Below are 18,112 nucleotides of genomic sequence, written 5' to 3'. Positions count from 1 at the left end.
CAGCAGAATTAAACCCTTTCGATTGCGTATGGCCGATATTCGCAACGTTTTACCCAACAATATCGCATTTTCCTGAGGACAGCTATAAAAAGATGAAACAAGGAAATAAAAAAAAAATGTTTTTATGTGTAACAAATCGCGGAATGATTAGACATATTTTCCTTTTTTAGGTTAAAAAACCAATACCTTGTGTTCAAAATACTTTGAACAGAATTTTGTATTACAGCAGATTTGATCGTTGGAGTGTTTTAAGATAAGAGTCTAAAATCCCACACGAAACGCTTATAATACTGTTGTTGTTGGTGTCGAGGTTTTATGGAGCACACGATGGCAAAACTCTCAACAGATCAAATTCTGTTATTAGAACAAATAGTTTATTGAATAGTATTTTGTGTTTGCGATTAGGCTAAGCAAGTGTTGTTTAAATAGTACCTAAGGATAAATATTTTAAAATAAAATTAGTGCTTTACAACCACTCAAATAGAATGGTCGGGGTCACCGTTTCGAGTCTCAATAGTTTTTTGTGGAGTGCCTAAAAACCACTCAAAAATAACGTTCGGGAGCACTGTGTCTCAATAAATTTGTGTACAGAGGAGTGCCTTACAACCACTCAACAAAAACGGTCGGGGTCACCGTGTCGTGTCTTAATTTATTTTACAGTTGAGCTGCGGCTGTCTGTATATTTTTAATAATTTTTGGTCCTTCGCAAAAATTTAGTTTCCCCCCCAATGGTAAGAGACTCAATAGAACCAGCAAAGGAAAATTATAAAAAATACTATAGCAATTTTGAGTGAGGAGCTCAAGAATTTTTAGATTTTCTATTTTACGAGGTAAACAGTTTTTTATTAAACAAAAATATAAAAAATGGAGTTAGATTTTCCCATAGAGTCTTGGGAAAAAGGACTTGATGAGAAGGAAAGAACGAGAATGTACAGGCGGTTTAATAGATACGCACAGGAGTTAAACGCCATATGTGCATATTTAACGGAGACAATACCCTCCGGCCAGGAGGTCTACTGAAGGAATGGGTAAATATTATTAAAGATAAGTTGGCTGAACTGAAGCAACTAGCATTCGAAATCGAGGATGAAAATATAACTGCAGATCTGGAGCAGGTGAACCAAATGTGTGAAACCATTGTAAATGATGTGGATGGAATCAAGCGGAATTATCTGGAGTTCTATTGTCCGATCTACGCCAAGAACATGAAAATGTATGTTTTCGCATTAGAGGAAATATATTATGAAGCCGACTACGTAATTAACAGATGCGTCGACGCGAGAGATAATTTGCCTGGCGTGTCTAAAAATACAGCGCTAATTGAAATAGAGTCTTTAAAGAGATTGTATATGGAACTCACTCCATTGCTTCCAAAACATGTTTACTGAGTTTACTGAAGACATATTCTTCTAATTTAATAGAATGCTCCAAATATATTTGGATATAAGGAAGGAACTGAAGGAAGTAGTGGAAACCTTCCAATATTTGGTCCCCCTGTGGAGGGAATTTCGTTACAAAAGGCAATGATGGAGACAGTCCAGTGGAGAAAAAACATGAATTAGAAACTCTCCACAGATCAAATTCTATTATTAGAACAAATAGTTTATTGAATAGCATATTGTGTTTGAGATTAGGCTAAGCAAGGGTTGTTTAAGTAGTACCTAAGGATAAATATTTTAAAATAAAATTAGTGCTTTACAACCTCTCAAATAGAACGGTCGGGGTCACCGGTTCGTGTCTCAATATTTTTTGTAGAGAGGATTGTCTTAGAACCACTCAACCAAGAACGGTCGGGAACACCGTGTCTCAATAATATTCTGTACAGAGGAGTGCCTCACAAACACTCAAATAGTACGGTCGGGGTCACCGTGTCCTGTCTGTATATTTTACACACCTGGGTCCAGCGGCACTAAATCCAAAATAAACGACAAAACTACCCAATTTTGATTTACTTTACAGACATGGATATTAAAAACTATCAATAATGTTGTCCAAGTGCAGTCGAGTACGCTTATAAGGAACACTAGTTATGGCGAACTTTTCTTATAGCGAACACATTTCCGGGTCCCGATGTTTTAAGACATATTTTTCATACAAAACCTTACTATTTATTCGGTTCCAACATTCAGTTTTCATGTATTTTAATTTGGTTATAACGATCTTGCTACAATTATACTTAATACTGACGATGACGATCATCACAAAAGTGAATTTTTACGCTGGCAACCTTTACAAACAATTTTCAACTGTAATTTGAGATTCATTAAAGAAAATGAAAAGCATCCTAGACAAAACCTACCAATTTCTAACTGAAAATATGTTCGTTCTACGAACTTCTTCTACAACGAACAATTTTTTTCGCTGTAACCGTACTCGACTGTATATGGATATGTCGACCACTGTACCAACACTAGTTCCGCTTACAATTTGATATTAATAATCTTGTAATTCTTAGAGATCATAAATAAATGTCTTTGTCGAATTTCATTATGCCCTCAGCATTGCAAAAATATTAGAAATGGTTGTACCCTCGTATTATGACATGCAGTCGAATTCGTTTAGAACGGCTTATCCAAAAGACCCGAGAAAAGTTCCGCTTTTTCTTTCATATGGTATATATAACGACCAATTTCATCGGTCCCTTGGTCGTTGTTATAAGCGAATTCGACTATATTCTTATTTGTTTCATTACAACATATTACAACACAATATTAATATTTCTAAATAGTATTGTATATATAAAAAAATAATAAAAACACGTTCAATCTTGGAAGTTTTTTAGAGAATTTATTTATATATAAAAAATTAAAAATAAAACAAATAAATCACATACAAAAAACATGTACTTGACTTAAAGCATTAAGGTTATAAATGACGGCAAAAAATATTATAACAAAAAAATTAAATTTATGAAAAGAGTTTACAAAAACAAAAAAACGTAATAATTAAAAAAATATACAAAAATAAAGATTAGGTGTGGTGCTGCTTGTTTCTTGTGGTGTTATTGTCCGAATCACGTGGTGAAATTTCAATTTCTTCTGTTTCCGATTTAATGCTGCGCGTTGTTGCAGTGTCTTCGCTGAAGGTACATATTATTATAAAAAAAGTAAATTATTAAATAAAATAAACAAAATAATAAATAAATAATAAACAATAACATAAATTATAAAATACAACAGAAAATATGCACATTTTATAGCATGCAGTCGAAGCCCAATAATTCGTCCCCTGAATGTATTTCATTTGGAATATATAATAAAATTGTATCGATCCATCGTCTTACGAACTACATGATACAATTTAAAAACCAATAATTGCTACCAGAATGCCTTCTGAGAATTGCGACCACTCGATCACTTGCATAAGAAGTCAAAAATCCTACCAGTGTCTCAATGCAGCAAGATTATGAGTTATTGTGTATGTCTTCACAGGCCTTTGGGCCTTCATATGAGCTGCTTTCAATATCCTTAGCCTAAAGGCTAATGTTATATCGGCTTTGGACGCCAATTATCATGGAACCAAACACATTTTTAAACAATTTATCTGGTCAACTCAAGCCAACCTCCATTTCTCCATTTATTTTGGTACTCCCGACCACAAAATGACACAATTTCGAAAAATCAACAATTTCTTCAAAAGTGAAATGAATTCTTGATTTTATTTATTCATTGTGGTTAATATTTTTATCACAATTAGATAATGGGCAGATATATATGGACAGTCGAATTGCTCTAGTCCGAAATTAAGTATAAAAGTGTCAGATGCCGACAGATATATACCCTCAGCCTATTCGAAATAAATTTAAAATGTTGGCCATTTGTGGGAAAGAATTAATCAATAGACCAATTTGTAAGGTAAATTTATTAGCAGGTGCAAAGTTTGGATTATATTGGATATTCCGTCCCCTCCTTATGAGATTTACAAGTTTTCAAAATGTCGACCCTTTGTTGGGAAGTTACTAGAGTGGAGTGGACCGATAATACCCATATCACAAGCTGTAAGCAAGTAGTAAAAAAAGGAAATTGTATACTACACTGTGCGACAAATTTTAATTTTTTCGATAATTACCGGGAAATTCCAACAGATTATGAAGGAGGGACTAAAAAAAGAAGAAACGTGTATCGGCGTTTTGACAGTTTACGTCGGGAGGTAACCTAAAATGGGGGGGGGGGGCAATATTCCCCCTATTCAAGAGATTTGATAATTATCGAATGATTTCTTGAAATCCATGCATTTTAGGTATATACTGTCTTCGGCAATATTACTGACACAATATCGAGGAATATTTTGGTATGCAACTTTAACCCTCAACCGATTCATTAAAGGGGTCTTTTCGGTCCCCTTTTACAGAAGTGATTGAAAACCCATTCAAAACGGGGTAAAAGCTGCTTAGAATATTCTACAGAAATGTCCGCCATAAAGTTTTACTAAAAGTCTCAGAATAGACTAAAACTCAAAAATCAGCCTAAGCTTCAAAAATCTTAAAAAAACAAAAACTTATTTTAGGGTTAATATCGAACTTATTACTAGTTTTTACCCATTTTTCCCACAAGATGTCGTTTTAGATGGATAGTATAAGGGACAAAATAAAATTTGACACATGTTAGGCAATACTAACTTCAGTTCGTTGTGCAAAATTTTGTGGAAATAGGTAAATTTCAATAGGGATCGTCCTGATAAATGAGCTGTGACAAATTACATCCAATTCGGATCATAAAAGCGACCTGTACTGTAACAGATGGAGGGACATACATAAACCGACTCAGAAAGTGATTCTATGCATATTCTCAAAAGGAACTACCAATAGATATATACCCTCACCCTATGGTTTGCGGAGGAAGTCTTCGATATTATACATTCGTTTTATATAAGGTATATGTTTAATAAAAGATGTTTCGGATTTTATGTTGATCAAATATATAGTATTGTACCAGAGAGGGCAGACGGGTCCCACCTTGTGCAAAATTTGGTTCAAATCGATGGGAGGTACCAAAAGGAGTGGACCAATGGGTTCCATCTACAAACTTGATCTGGGCTTGGCCAAAGTAATTGGTTGTGCCAAGTTTGGTTCAAATCGGACTTTCCATTAGCCTGATATTGGATTTATAAATATTGAAAATGTTGACCCTCTGTGGGGAAGGTATCAGAAGGAGTGAACCATTGGGTCCTATCTTCCTAATTTTCAGCAAAATTTTGACCATTTTTTTGGAGAGGTACCGGATCGAGTGGACCAATATTTCCCATCTTGGAATTAAAACTAAGTTTGAATGAAATATTATGATGTGCAATAATTGGATGAAATCGGTTACTCCTTTCGATATCGTGCGCACCAGACAGACTGACGGACGTAATGACCTTTGTATAGCTACTCAAAATTATCTGAAACGGATTTGGTCCAAAAAAATATGAACCTGTATTTCGATGACACACATTTTTTGCCATAGCAAAGTTTATATACCCATAAGGCCGAGAATATACATTTTTTTTTAATAATTGATCAAATGAATATTTCATGATAATTAATAATGCGAAAACAAAATTAGTAAAATCTCGAGCACGCTTTCAGGACCATATCCTGCTCATGAAATATCATATGACCAAATCGCAAAGAGGCGCTTTACGTTCTCCGTGACCTCAAGAATTATATCATTGAGGTTAACTTTTTATAAAGTTGGGCGTTGATGCATTTGGTATTCTATTGTTGATTAAAAATTATATCTCATTTATGGGGAATACAATCAAAGGCTTCGATCTATCCTGCTTTAAGTTCTCAAGTGTGCATTAATTAAATATAATAACATAAATAATTAATTAAGTAAAATCAAATAAATAAAAAATATTTCGTATAAATGTTGTTGTTGTTGTTAGTTTCATTGTGTGCATTCTGTGATGAGTGTGGACATGTATGAGTGCATGTGTGTGTTTGCGTGTGAGGCGAAGGAATGATGAGAGATAGAGATATAGCTAATTTATGGTAATAAGGCATGAAGAACAATAACGAACGATTTGTTTGGTAGGCTGTTGTTGTTGAGGTTGTATGGATGTAGTTGACATGATGAAGATTGAGAGTAAAATTAAAGTTTTTATTTATTTATTTTTTGTATTCCTTTCTAATTAAAGTTTCACAAATATTTACAACAAGTTTTTAGTTTCTCAGTTTACAAAATTTACATTTTTCTGGATTTTAATTAAATAGACAAATTATTGTTGTTGGTGGTTGGATATTTGAAAAGTTGATAATTTAGCATTCAAAGCATTCATTCGAAAAGAAAATACAAAAGAAAACTAGTTTAGTTGTTGTATTGATCCGAAAACAGAGGGGAAGAATGAATGAATTTAGGATTGTTTGGTTAATGTTTTGGTATTGGTTTGATAAAGAAAACATTTAAATAGGTATATTTTCAGGAATATATAGGTATATTTTCAGGAAAAAGAACAGCAAGTTTTGTTATATGTATTATATGGTAGGATATGAATTATTATAGCCAAGAGCAAAATAAATGTAACACATGTAACATTTGGACTACTTAATTAAAAAAAATCAGTTGTATTTATATGTATGTATATGAAATACTACAAGAATAGAAAAAAAACTTTCAAAATGAAAATTAACAGACTGTTTCTGTAAAATTCGAAATTACCGACTTCAAGAAAGTACTATCAAATCATGTGGTGTGTAAAAGTACTTTATTTTGTATAATAAATATAAATTTTGTTTTCAATAAACCATGGATTGTTAGTAATTCGAATTTATTCGAATCGTATTTTCCAGAAACAGAGTGTAACAGACACAGTTTTCTTTATGGCAAACATATTTTTGTTGTTGTTTTTTTTTTAATAAACGAAACTAATTATAAGTTTTATTTTGCTTTGTTTAGAAAGGCAACTGCAAAAAGGGGATTTATTATGCAGGGTAGAATTTTGGTTTGTTTTATTTAAAAAAGAAGAATCTTTTTTTTTTTCAACCGTTGTTTTTTAAATTCGATTTTTTGTTTTGTTCATCATGCAACTTACCCGTACAGTCTACTATCTCGGAAACTCCTTCTTGTGTTTTTTCAAAAAAATAAATATTTTATTTGTTTTGTATTTTTTTGTTCATCGGTCGAATAAAAATTAAATATTAAAAAATGCATTAAACAAATTAATTGAAATAATTTACGAAATAAGTTGTGAAATGTGCTGGTCGTAATTAAAATGAGTATCCGTTTTTTTCTCAGCCGTAAATTAAAATTGCAGATAATTATAGTAATGTCATTGTTGTCAAAAGAAAATGGTTTTGAAAGCAAAGAACCTTCAAGATACAACAAATGAAATATATTGTTCCTTCCCCAAGAACCCGGAAAGTGAAATTACAGCCCATTCGATTGTAAAATGCGGCAGAACATACGGAAATTACTTAATCTACTGACAAGCATAAAGTGGTGGTCAAAATGAAAGCAACTTTTTCCAAAATAAACATATCGTGATGGGAATGAAAATTTTCAATGAATGAAAATTTTGAATTCCCGATTTTCCGGGAATGAAAAAAGTCGGGAATTCCCAAAACCTATTCAGTACAACGCAATTCAACATTGCAGTGTTCCAGCTCTATAAGTTCACCGAAATACAAATTGTAACAAATTTGGTACCATTTAGAACACATTGATATGAATTTCCAATACTTCCTACATAACCCAATCCCACACCGCGAGAGTGACCATAACTAACTCCAAATTTCATGATTTCAGCTCTATTGTCTATCTGTCGGTTCATCCAAAATCCGAATTGTATCAAATATATTACCATTTAGTACTTTCGTACACATAAGTACAAATTTCTGAAACTACATACATATCGCTACAGTCCGACAGTAACGTTAATTTCAAATTTCAGGATTCCAGCTCCATGCGTTTCTAAAAATTCAATTTGTACCAAATTGAGTACAGTTTAATACGTTTCCTATACATGAGTACACGCTTTCAAAACCACCTGCTTTTATCGACCGTACTTTTCAACTTTTCAAGTTTTTAGCTTTTCAAAATTTTACGAAATTGTACCAAAATTGGGGACATTTTAGTACTTTTAGGATACTAAAAATTCGGATTTCCTAAAAACCCTTTGGTATATCTCTCGTACACTCCATAAGTTCGCCTAATACAAATGGTTCGCTTAATATATATGGTACCCAATTTGGTAGTTTTTAGTTCTAATACGAATTTTCAAAACCCCTGAACTCATACTGATCCGCATCCCAAATTTCACGATTCTAGCTTCAGTCTGGGCGTTGATCAATCGTTAAGTTAGTCAGTCAGCCAGTCAACCACCATACATTTTATACCCTACACAATTATGTTGTCAGGGTATTATAGCTTTGCGCAGCCCCAAAAGTTTGTAACGCCGCGAAATATTGGTCCTAGACCCACCTTTAAGTATACCGATCGTCATATCTCGACTAGCTGAGTCGATCTAGACATGTGTGTCCGTCAGTCCATTATAATTTGTAAACACGATACAGGCCACAGTTATGGACCAATCTTCACGAAATTTTGCATGTAGGATGGGTTCTGGCCAATGAAGGCCCCTATTGTTTTTTTTAAAAGATCGGTTAGTATTTAGGGGATGAAATGGACCAAAAACATTATTTGTGGCCCTTTTTTGGGTGATCCAGAGGCCACAATTATGATCCAAACACCACGAATTTTTCCATGGAGAAGGGGATCGGGCCAAAGAATAAACATGTATGTTTTGATAAAGATCGGTCAATATATAGATGGTCAAATGTACACTGACTTTTGTGTGAAAAATGACAAAATTTGATACACTTAAATATTTACAGGTGCTTACGTACTGAGAAATTATTTAGTAACCCATTACAATAGAGGGCGGAATATAGCGCTGATCGATTTGAAATTTTCCATGAGATTCCAGTTGTGGTCAAGGACAACGCCTATAAATTTCTGTGATGATCAGGTAATAAATTTGGGATGAAATGAACCGAAAAAGGGCTGTACTGAATATTAGTAATAATCGGAATATATGTTAGTGTAAGGAAGAGGTGCTGTTGACCCCTAATCGGGCAAGAGGGTGCAAATATCACGAAATATTGTCCAGGCTCGGAATAAACATCCGCAGAAAGTTAGAGTTACGTGGTAGTTGTGTAGGGTATCGTATGGTCGGTCCCGTTACGACTATACTGCTCCGCTCACTGGTTTATTTTTTATTAGTATAGATTTGGTGTTGGTGGTCATATGTTTATTTATTTTTATCATTTATTAATTAATTGAAGTAAATTTCAAAGTGATTGGTTCCTACTTGACAACAATAACATTATTTGCAATTAAAAATAATAAATAAACCAATATAAGTAAGATATAAAAAAACATTAAAATATTTTTGTTTATAAATTATTTAAACTCTATTGATAAACTTCCAAGTTCGGTTTTAACAACTATTATTTCAATTAACATTTTGATTTAGACATAAAAACCCAAAACTGAAGATTTTTGGAAAGTAATAATCAACCATATATTGGAAAATATTTATTGAAATGTCGAATAGGAATTTGTAATCCTAGAAAAAATTAAATGAAAACAATAAATAGGAATTTGTTGAAAATGAAAATTAAGTTGAATGATGGATGTATGAATGATCAATAATTATATATAGTATAGATATAATATAGACATCTTCATATAAACAACAACAATAAGAAAAGGGTTTCAATCAAAAACTATACCTTCCATTTCCATGACGGAAGAGAGCCAATATTTCTTCGAATGTCTTATTTTTGGTCTCAGGAACCTTCTTGTAGGTGAATATCCAAAATATGGCTAAGAATACACTAAACGGTAAGAATGTATAATTTTCCAAAGCAGTCTGTAAAAAAGAAACATATTTTTATAAATTTTGTAAGAAATACGAAAAAAAAAATAAACTTAGTACCTTCATACTGGGGAATCCAATGCCAACAACGAAATTGGCCATCCAATTTACCAATACAGCTATGGCCATGGCACTGGGTCTTGGACCTTGTGAAAAGAGCTCGGCCGTGATCATCCATGGTATTGAGCCGGGACCCACCGCAAAGAAGACCACAAAGCCCAGTGTGGACACCACCGACAGATAGGACATCCAATCGATCATTTCCTGTACATAACCAAAAAACTCCTATACAAAACGTGAAGCTACCAAATTCTCGATGATTTGTAGGCTTTTTGGTTGGGTGTGTAATTTATTATTTTATTTAAATTAAATTTACGAAAAAATCAAAATGTTTAATTAAAAAAATATATGAAAAGACAAATTAAAAAAAATAATAATTTTGACAACTGTTTATATTAATTTTTGTTTATTGGGAAATTATAGAAATAATTTCAATGAATTTAGAATTTTCTTTTTTCCTGGTAATTAGTTCAGGGACACAATTTGTATTCTGAGAATATTTGAAATTAATATTTTTTTCCTTATTAAAATTTTTCTATTTTAATTTATTTTGCATTGTCATAGAACAATAATTAAAATCCCCCCTTTCCTCTAATATCCCAATAAAACAAAAATTATGATTTGCAAAAAATTAGCAAATTTCGTTGATTAGAATACGCTGAGAAGTTTATCAAACAATTACCTCCAAAATTTCTATTAATTAATAGAAATCATTTTCATTAAATATATATATTGTTTTTCTTATTTTTATGCATGAGTTGAGTATAGAGATTCTTTTTTTTGAACAAATTGAACAAATTTATTTGGTTTCTAAAATAAACTCTGCATTGTCACAGTGGCAGTTTGAAATTTAGTTAGTTCCATACGAGCGTTTTTTTCATTTTCTTCTTTTTGATATTTTACAGAATTCAACTGTCATTTTAATTGTTTGCGTTTTGTGCAGGTTCGTTGGGCATGGAACATTGGTTAGTAACAATAAATAGAATATAATTTATTTTATTAAAAAATAAATATATAAATATTGTGTGTGGTCAAAATAAGTTATTTTATTGAGGCGTGGCTTTAGTGAACGTTTAGTTTTTTTCTTTCAGTGTATTTGGTGTTATTTTACACAGCTTACTGAAGTGTTATTATATGAGAATAATTTTTGTTATTGAAAATTGTTTTTGTTAATTTGTACAATAAAAATTATTTGTGTTGCACTTTTGTTGTTGTTAATAACACAAAAAATTCTGTGAATTGCTTTTTTGTTATTTTTTTGTGAAGAAGGTGACTGAATCTGGTGCTTTGTCGTTGTGTATTTTTTTTTTTAATTTCACCAAATGTTGTATTGTAGTAATCGAAATTGTTTTAATTTTCGTTTTTTTGAAGCATTATTTTCTAAATTAAAATTTGTTTTTGAAAATAAATTAAGAATAAATATACAAAAAATCAAAATAAAATATTAATTATTTTCTTTTTATTTGTTTTTTTTTGCTATGGGACAAAAGCCTGCCAAGTCGAGAATTTTTTTCGTTTGTGGGGTGGGGGACAATTGAATAAATGAGTTTTTTGTTTAAATTAATTTTAATTATTTTTAATTAAAAAATATTTATTTTTTGTTTTTATAATGGATACTTTGTAAGTTATTTTTATCGCGAAATTTTACATGGAGAAGGCGATCGGAACAAATAAAAACGATCGGTCAATATTTAGTGGAAAAATTGTATTCGCGGGCGTATATATATATATATATATATACTCCTGAAGGTCATAGACCCGAGAACTTTATAATATATCCAAGAGGATTGATATTGTTGTATGAATTCAAATGTGGGAATTACACGTAAATATTTAAAAGTGTCAATGTATTATAATATTGCTTAGTATTACAAATACCCCAGTAGAGGGCGGAAATGTCACGCCAATTGCTTTGAAATTTTACATGAAGTTCCGGTTATGATCCAGGACGACGCCTATAAGTTTCGGTGATGTTGAGATGATATTTAGATGGTGCATTTTTTGTCAGGTTTTCTAGTCCCTCTAGAGGCCATTATTATATGCAGTTCATTGCATATTTTACAAGGTGAAGAGGATCTGCCAAAATACTTAAAACTGCCAAAATACTCAACCAAAACCTAAAGTGACCAAATTTTTATTTTATGCCGTAAATATTCACGTCGGGAAAAAGTGACGTTGGGATTCTGCCCAACCCTTTAGATGACGAAATCAAAATGGACCTCATCGATCTCGATAAATAATTTATCGATGAGGTCCCATCTCCGCAGAAGAAAAAACGTCACTCTTCTTCTTGAAGTTAAAAACCGTGAATGGCCTGAAAACAACAAGTAAAAGGACCGACAGTGCCGATTTTTTGAATTGAATTTAAACGTGTTTAAAGTGTGTTTAATTTGCAGTCAACAAAACGTAAGTATCGTCTGAATACTCGTTGTATTGTTGTAGTTGCAATTTATATTGTTGTCCGTCTGGTTCAACAATAATCTTAGATTCTAAAACTACTCAGTAGATTTAGAATCACTACAATCCTTTCGACTGCATCGGAACTTGTACAAGAGGTTTCGAAAGTATGCCAGGGTTAGAAAGTGGAGCTGTGGACCCATCATCAGTCAGGAGGGTGCAAATATTGCGAACTACATTGAGCTCGGAGGAAGTTGTGTAGGGTTTCATATGGTCGGTCCCGTCTGACTATACTGCTTCGCTCACTGGTTATAGTTGTTTTGTTGATGATGTTCGACTGTACAGATTTCTTACTAGGCTTTATGTAGTATATATAAGTTTAACTTTATCTCTCTAATCAGAGGATGTTTGTGATTGAAAATGGGGTATATCCACTTTTTCCACTTTTTGGTATACCTCCTCAATTTAGGCGGAATTTGGCAAAATGATCATGCGAATTGACTGGATTGGCCTGTGTAGGGTTATCGATGATTGGCAAATCTTCCTACAAAAATATTAATATTGGGGTATTTTGGTGATGTTTAAACATTTTTCAATAGATTTGGCTCTAATTTGATAATAGAAATGATAAATATTTGTCTAACTGTACACTTCATTCATTGGCGTTTTAAAGGTTTTAGCAGCACACATCGAAGTGTCTGCAATTTGAAATTACATCATATTTTAGGTATAGCTACAGTACATAAATGCAGATTATTTTCAATATAGGTGCGATATTGTGAAGATCTTAGCCACATTTTTCTGCCGAAGTGGCTATATTTTGACAATCCGCGTTCTGGAAGGATAAAAAAATCTTAACTAAACATTTGGCACTTGTCGGAATACTAAAGGATTCCGCCTCATTTTGCAATGAAGTGACTTTAATCTTGCATTCAGGCTGAAGGAGAATGAACACAGAACCATATTCCTAACCCCCATATAATGTATAACATACTGTAAATTTACAAATTTATATATACTGTAAATTTACATTTTAGATTGGTGGTGAATAAAAAGCTGCTGTCCAAAAGGTGTTCTATACCTTTTTACATCGCTTGTTTCGTTGAAGTTCCTAGGCCAGTTATTAAACTGGAGTTTCTGCAATTTTTTATTTCATTTCCCCAAATAAACAATCCACTAGCAGACAATTCACAATCCTCGGAAGCTTTTTATGAAGACTAATAAAAAGCTTCCGAGGATTTTAATATATTCGGCTAGGACGCACCTCCTTTTTACTTGTTTTTATAAAATTTGAGGAATATATTTTCTGCAGAAAATGACATATTATCAACCTAGTACTAAATTTTTCCTGACACTATGTTTTACAATATTGTTACAATGTTCCAGATTCTTCGTATTATTTCATTGTTGAGTATTAGCACATTAAAAATCTTATCCCGGAAGACAAAGGTATCCTTTATAAACAACAACATTTGCAAATCTTATTTTTAGCATTTTTTACAATTATAAGTAAAAGTAAATCTTACTTTAATTTAAAACTCATTTATTCAATAAAACTTAGCCTAAACTCTACATACTATTTACAAAAAAAAAAAAAAAAAATAATAATAATAACAAATTAACAACATGCTACCAAAACGATTTTTATTTAGATGAATATGCAAAAACAATTAACTATTTTTTGAAATTAAAGAAAAAAGTCAAAACTATGCAAATATACATATATAAAATGACAACAATTTTATATGATAAATTATTTTTCAATATTTATAATAACACGTGCGCAAAGCGTGCAAAATAATGCATTAATAAATAAATTTATTATTGAAACCAATTTGTAGATATATGCAATATATTGTATTCTATTTTGTATATGTATATTGGAACCGATCTGAACCATAAATTTGGTAGACATTGTTCTATTTATGACGTGTTCTAACGTCCATTATTACAGGCCATCAATAGTTGAAGAAAATACCCGTAAGAAAGAATCACAAATCGGTCTACATAGATATATGCACCATGTCATTCTGAAATCTGTTCAAAAGTTCATGTCAATCGGGCAGACCTGCGGTCTATGGTGTATATGTTATATGGGGACTACCCCAAAACCAAAAACGGTCAAACCGACAACCCCCCCCCCACAAACTGAAAATTGGGAGGTACCATTATATGGGGGCTACCAGAAAAAGTGGACCCAAAGTTATAATTTTTAGTTGAGAAATTTGGTATCCAAAAAGAGCCCATTTTACCAAATTCAAATACGAATTTGTTTGAAAACGCGCATAAGAACCCCAAAATACTAAAAATTTGGGGTACCCTTATATGGGAGGTATGCCTAAACGTGGACCGATATAGTCCATCTTCGAACTTGACCTGCCTGCAGACAAAAGACGACTCTATGCAAAATTTTGGCGTTCTATCTCAATTCGTTTAGACGCTAGAGTGATTACAACAGACAGACGAACAGACGGACATGCTTAGATCGTCATAGAATTTTATGCTGATCAAGAATATATATACTTTATAGGGTCGGAAATGATTATTTCGATGCGTTACAAACGGAAAAACAAAACTAATATACGCTCCATACTATGGTGGAGGGTATAAAAAGAAGGAAGATCTTCACCGATTGGCTTTATCCTAGTTCGTAAGATAGCTATACACTCACAGAGAAACGTGTAAAAATTTGGAATCGATTGGGTTATTAGTTTTTGAGTTATCGTGCCCGCCATTCGCAAAAGAGAAAAACGCGTTTAAAGTTTGAGAACCTCTTTAGCCGTCCCTTGATGCTGACACAATAAATCGGCTATATTGTCAAGAGTTCTTGAGATTTTTACTTGAAATTTTGTAGGGACATTCTTGAATTAGTGTATATTCGAATTAAATAAAAAAAATTAACCCCGAGAATGGGGGGGTCCCCTTAAATGAATGTATATATAGAAGATATATCTAAATCCGAACTGAGTTTGGTGGAAATGAATGAAAAGTTTGGTGCACCATTTACATAAAATCGGCTATATCTAAATCTGAACCGATTTTCACCTATATCAATAGATATCATACATGGGCAAAAAAAAAAAAAAAAAACTATTTTACATCAAGAGACAGACGGACATGCTTAGATTGATTCAGAAAGTATGCCCAAATACATAATATCCTGTACACAGTGTTTGAAAGTGTTTAATGAACATGCATGTGCACACCTTCATACCTTTTTAGGTATTCTAGTCATTAATATACCGATACATTTTAATACCCTCTATCATAGTATGAAGGATATAAAAAAAAATTACATTACGTTTCTAAATCATTTCTTGATCTGTCATATTGGGGTTTAGAAATATTGCATATATTTGTCTTTTGTCTACAGGCAGTCAAGTTCGAAGATGGTCTATATCGGCCCACATTTTGGGCTAGCTCACATATACCCCATAATTCGATAGTTTGGTTTCTAAATAATTACCCATGGTACAATTATAAAAGGTAACAGCAAGTCCCAGCTGATTTGATTCCAACGTAATACTAGTGTCAATATGGATTTGATGTTTTTAAAAATCATCCAACAGGAAAATTGGGAACGCATACAATTTATAATTGTTCTTTATTAAATGTGCTCCCGTATTCAACTTACTCAATCTGCCTGCTGGGAAAGTTTGAGGAAGCAAATGTTTATTCAAGGAATAACTCTCTATTCCCAGCATTTTCATATGTGTTACACATATACAGTGGCTCCATCGAATAATCGGACAAGTGGTTGTCAGATATAATAATGATATGCATATCAAAGAAATTGTCTAAATGTGTAGTTTTTTTCGCTTTTATTTACACATTACTTACTTATATTTCTGAACAATACAAAAAGCAACAACTTTTCTAGTGATAACAGTAAATTTCGTCAGTAAAACAAAATTAACTCAATTTATTGTGTTCAACGCAAAATCGGACAAAGCAAAGTATCAATGTTAAAAAATGAAAAAATCGAGAAATTAATATTTAGTTGCATATCCTTTGTTGTCCAGAACGGCCTGTAAACGCTTCGGTATTGATTTGACCAAATTCTGGCATACCTCCGGCTCTATGGAGTTCCACGATTCCAGTAAAGCCACCTTAAGCTGTACTTAGGAGTTAAATTTTTTTCCATACACTCACCTAGCTAATTCTTCCCAAAGATGCTCAATTACGTTAAGGTCTGAGCTCTGTGCTGGTGTTTGTATAAGTTTTGGGCAGTTATGGATCAACCAAAGCTTTGCAACACCTGATGTGTGCTTGGGATCGTTGTCTTGATAAAAGGCAAAGTTGTTCGCGATACCCAATTCGTCTGCACTTTGCTTTACATTTTGTTTTAAAATATTGAGGTAGACAAAATTGTCCATTTTACCATTAATAAAATGCAAATTGCCTACTCCTGCACTCGACATGCAGCCCCAAACAATAACAGAACCTCCTCCGTGCTTAACAGTGGATTTTGTATTCTTATGATTAAATTCAGCATTTGGCTTACGCCACACATACATCTTTCCATCTGACCCGTGCAAGTTAAATTTGCTTTCGTCAGTAAACAGAACCTTAATATAATGAAAACTATCAATGGAAATGTATTTTAAGATGATCTATCATCAAATTACCTGCCTCCAAAAATCTTCTGGTTTTAGTAAATACTCCTTTTGTCCGATTATGCGATGGAGCCACTGTATATGGCAATGGCTCAATTATAGGAAAGATGTGGAAGCGATAGAAATATAAATTTGATAGATTTTCATTCATGTTTTTCAATTTTTATTTTGAGGATTCGAAAATATTTCATTTTCAAAATAAAAATAATTTGATGATAATTTGTTTGTTTGTTTACATTTTTCTGTCAAATGAGTTGACACTAGTAGAACTTACAACAACAAATTTCCATGTGGTTGTTGTATCGTTTTTTGTACAACAACACTTGCTGTTACCTTCTATTATTATACCATGATAATTACCTGGCAAATCTAAAAAAATCAATATTCGTTATTTTTCTACCGAAATGACTGCAATTTAGATTTTCATTGGGTTCCAAACGTTATTAATATTGGTCTATTTTTTCGGGTAGCTTTCGTACAATCTTACCATACAATATTCGTTATTTCTGAAAGTTTGGCAACGATTTTAATCGAATCTCCGATTAACTCTTTGACATTAAAAAGCTTTTTCACATCCCGGGTGACTCTATTAATGAGCCTAGATTTTGTGAATAAAATTTAAAAGGTCAAAATTATCAAAGAAAAATCATGGATAACAGGGAAGATTTGAAAAAGATACAATATTAAGTTCTATTCTTTAAAACGTACTGCAAGGTAGTTCCTCACCACCCTTTTAGCCACACATTAGAATTTAAATGTGAGGGGGATTAGATATTGTCAGGATGACTTAGGCGAATGGAATAGTATAGTAAAAAACCCAACCGATATTAACGCCACAATCACGAATACATTGATGATCCACTGAAGCATATATTGCTATTCGAAATTACGCAAATATTTACTGGTACTACATGATGGAATATTGAAATTTATTTAACTTAATAAATTAGAGGAATCGATTAAGCCACGTATCAATTTTATTATAAAAATCGCCCTTAGCATAAAGCGTCTTCTTTCAAGGGTAGGCAAATCTATTAACATTAAGCGACTTTCATATGGGGGGAGCTTACAGATGGGTCCCATTGTAGACCCCGCAAAGCAAACAAAAGAAATTGAGTTTGGACAGATTCTATTTTATCAGAATAAAACTTGTAAGAGGGACTCCTACAACACTCTAG

At 32.5% G+C, this 18,112-nt stretch overlaps 1 protein-coding gene across 1 annotated transcript in view; it reads right to left on the bottom strand.

Annotated features, from left to right (window-relative positions):
* Positions 1–18,112, bottom strand: part of LOC133326021 (glucose transporter type 1-like) — a 104,815-nt gene that overhangs the window by 15,736 nt on the left and 70,967 nt on the right. The window contains exons 12-13 of the mRNA XM_061534698.1: positions 9,922–10,125; positions 9,716–9,855 (exon numbers count right to left, since the gene is read on the bottom strand). Coding sequence (XP_061390682.1) covers positions 9,716–9,855; positions 9,922–10,125 — 344 coding nt within the window. The remainder of the gene's footprint in view (positions 1–9,715; positions 9,856–9,921; positions 10,126–18,112) is intronic.

This window comes from Musca vetustissima, unplaced genomic scaffold, assembly GCF_032173495.1.
Source record: "Musca vetustissima isolate MV318-11 ecotype Yass unplaced genomic scaffold, APGP_CSIRO_Mvet_v1 utg1866, whole genome shotgun sequence".
Lineage (NCBI taxonomy): Eukaryota > Metazoa > Arthropoda > Insecta > Diptera > Muscidae > Musca > Musca vetustissima.
Note: the sequence above shows the minus strand (reverse complement) of the source record. Positions and strands in the feature narration are given on the sequence as shown.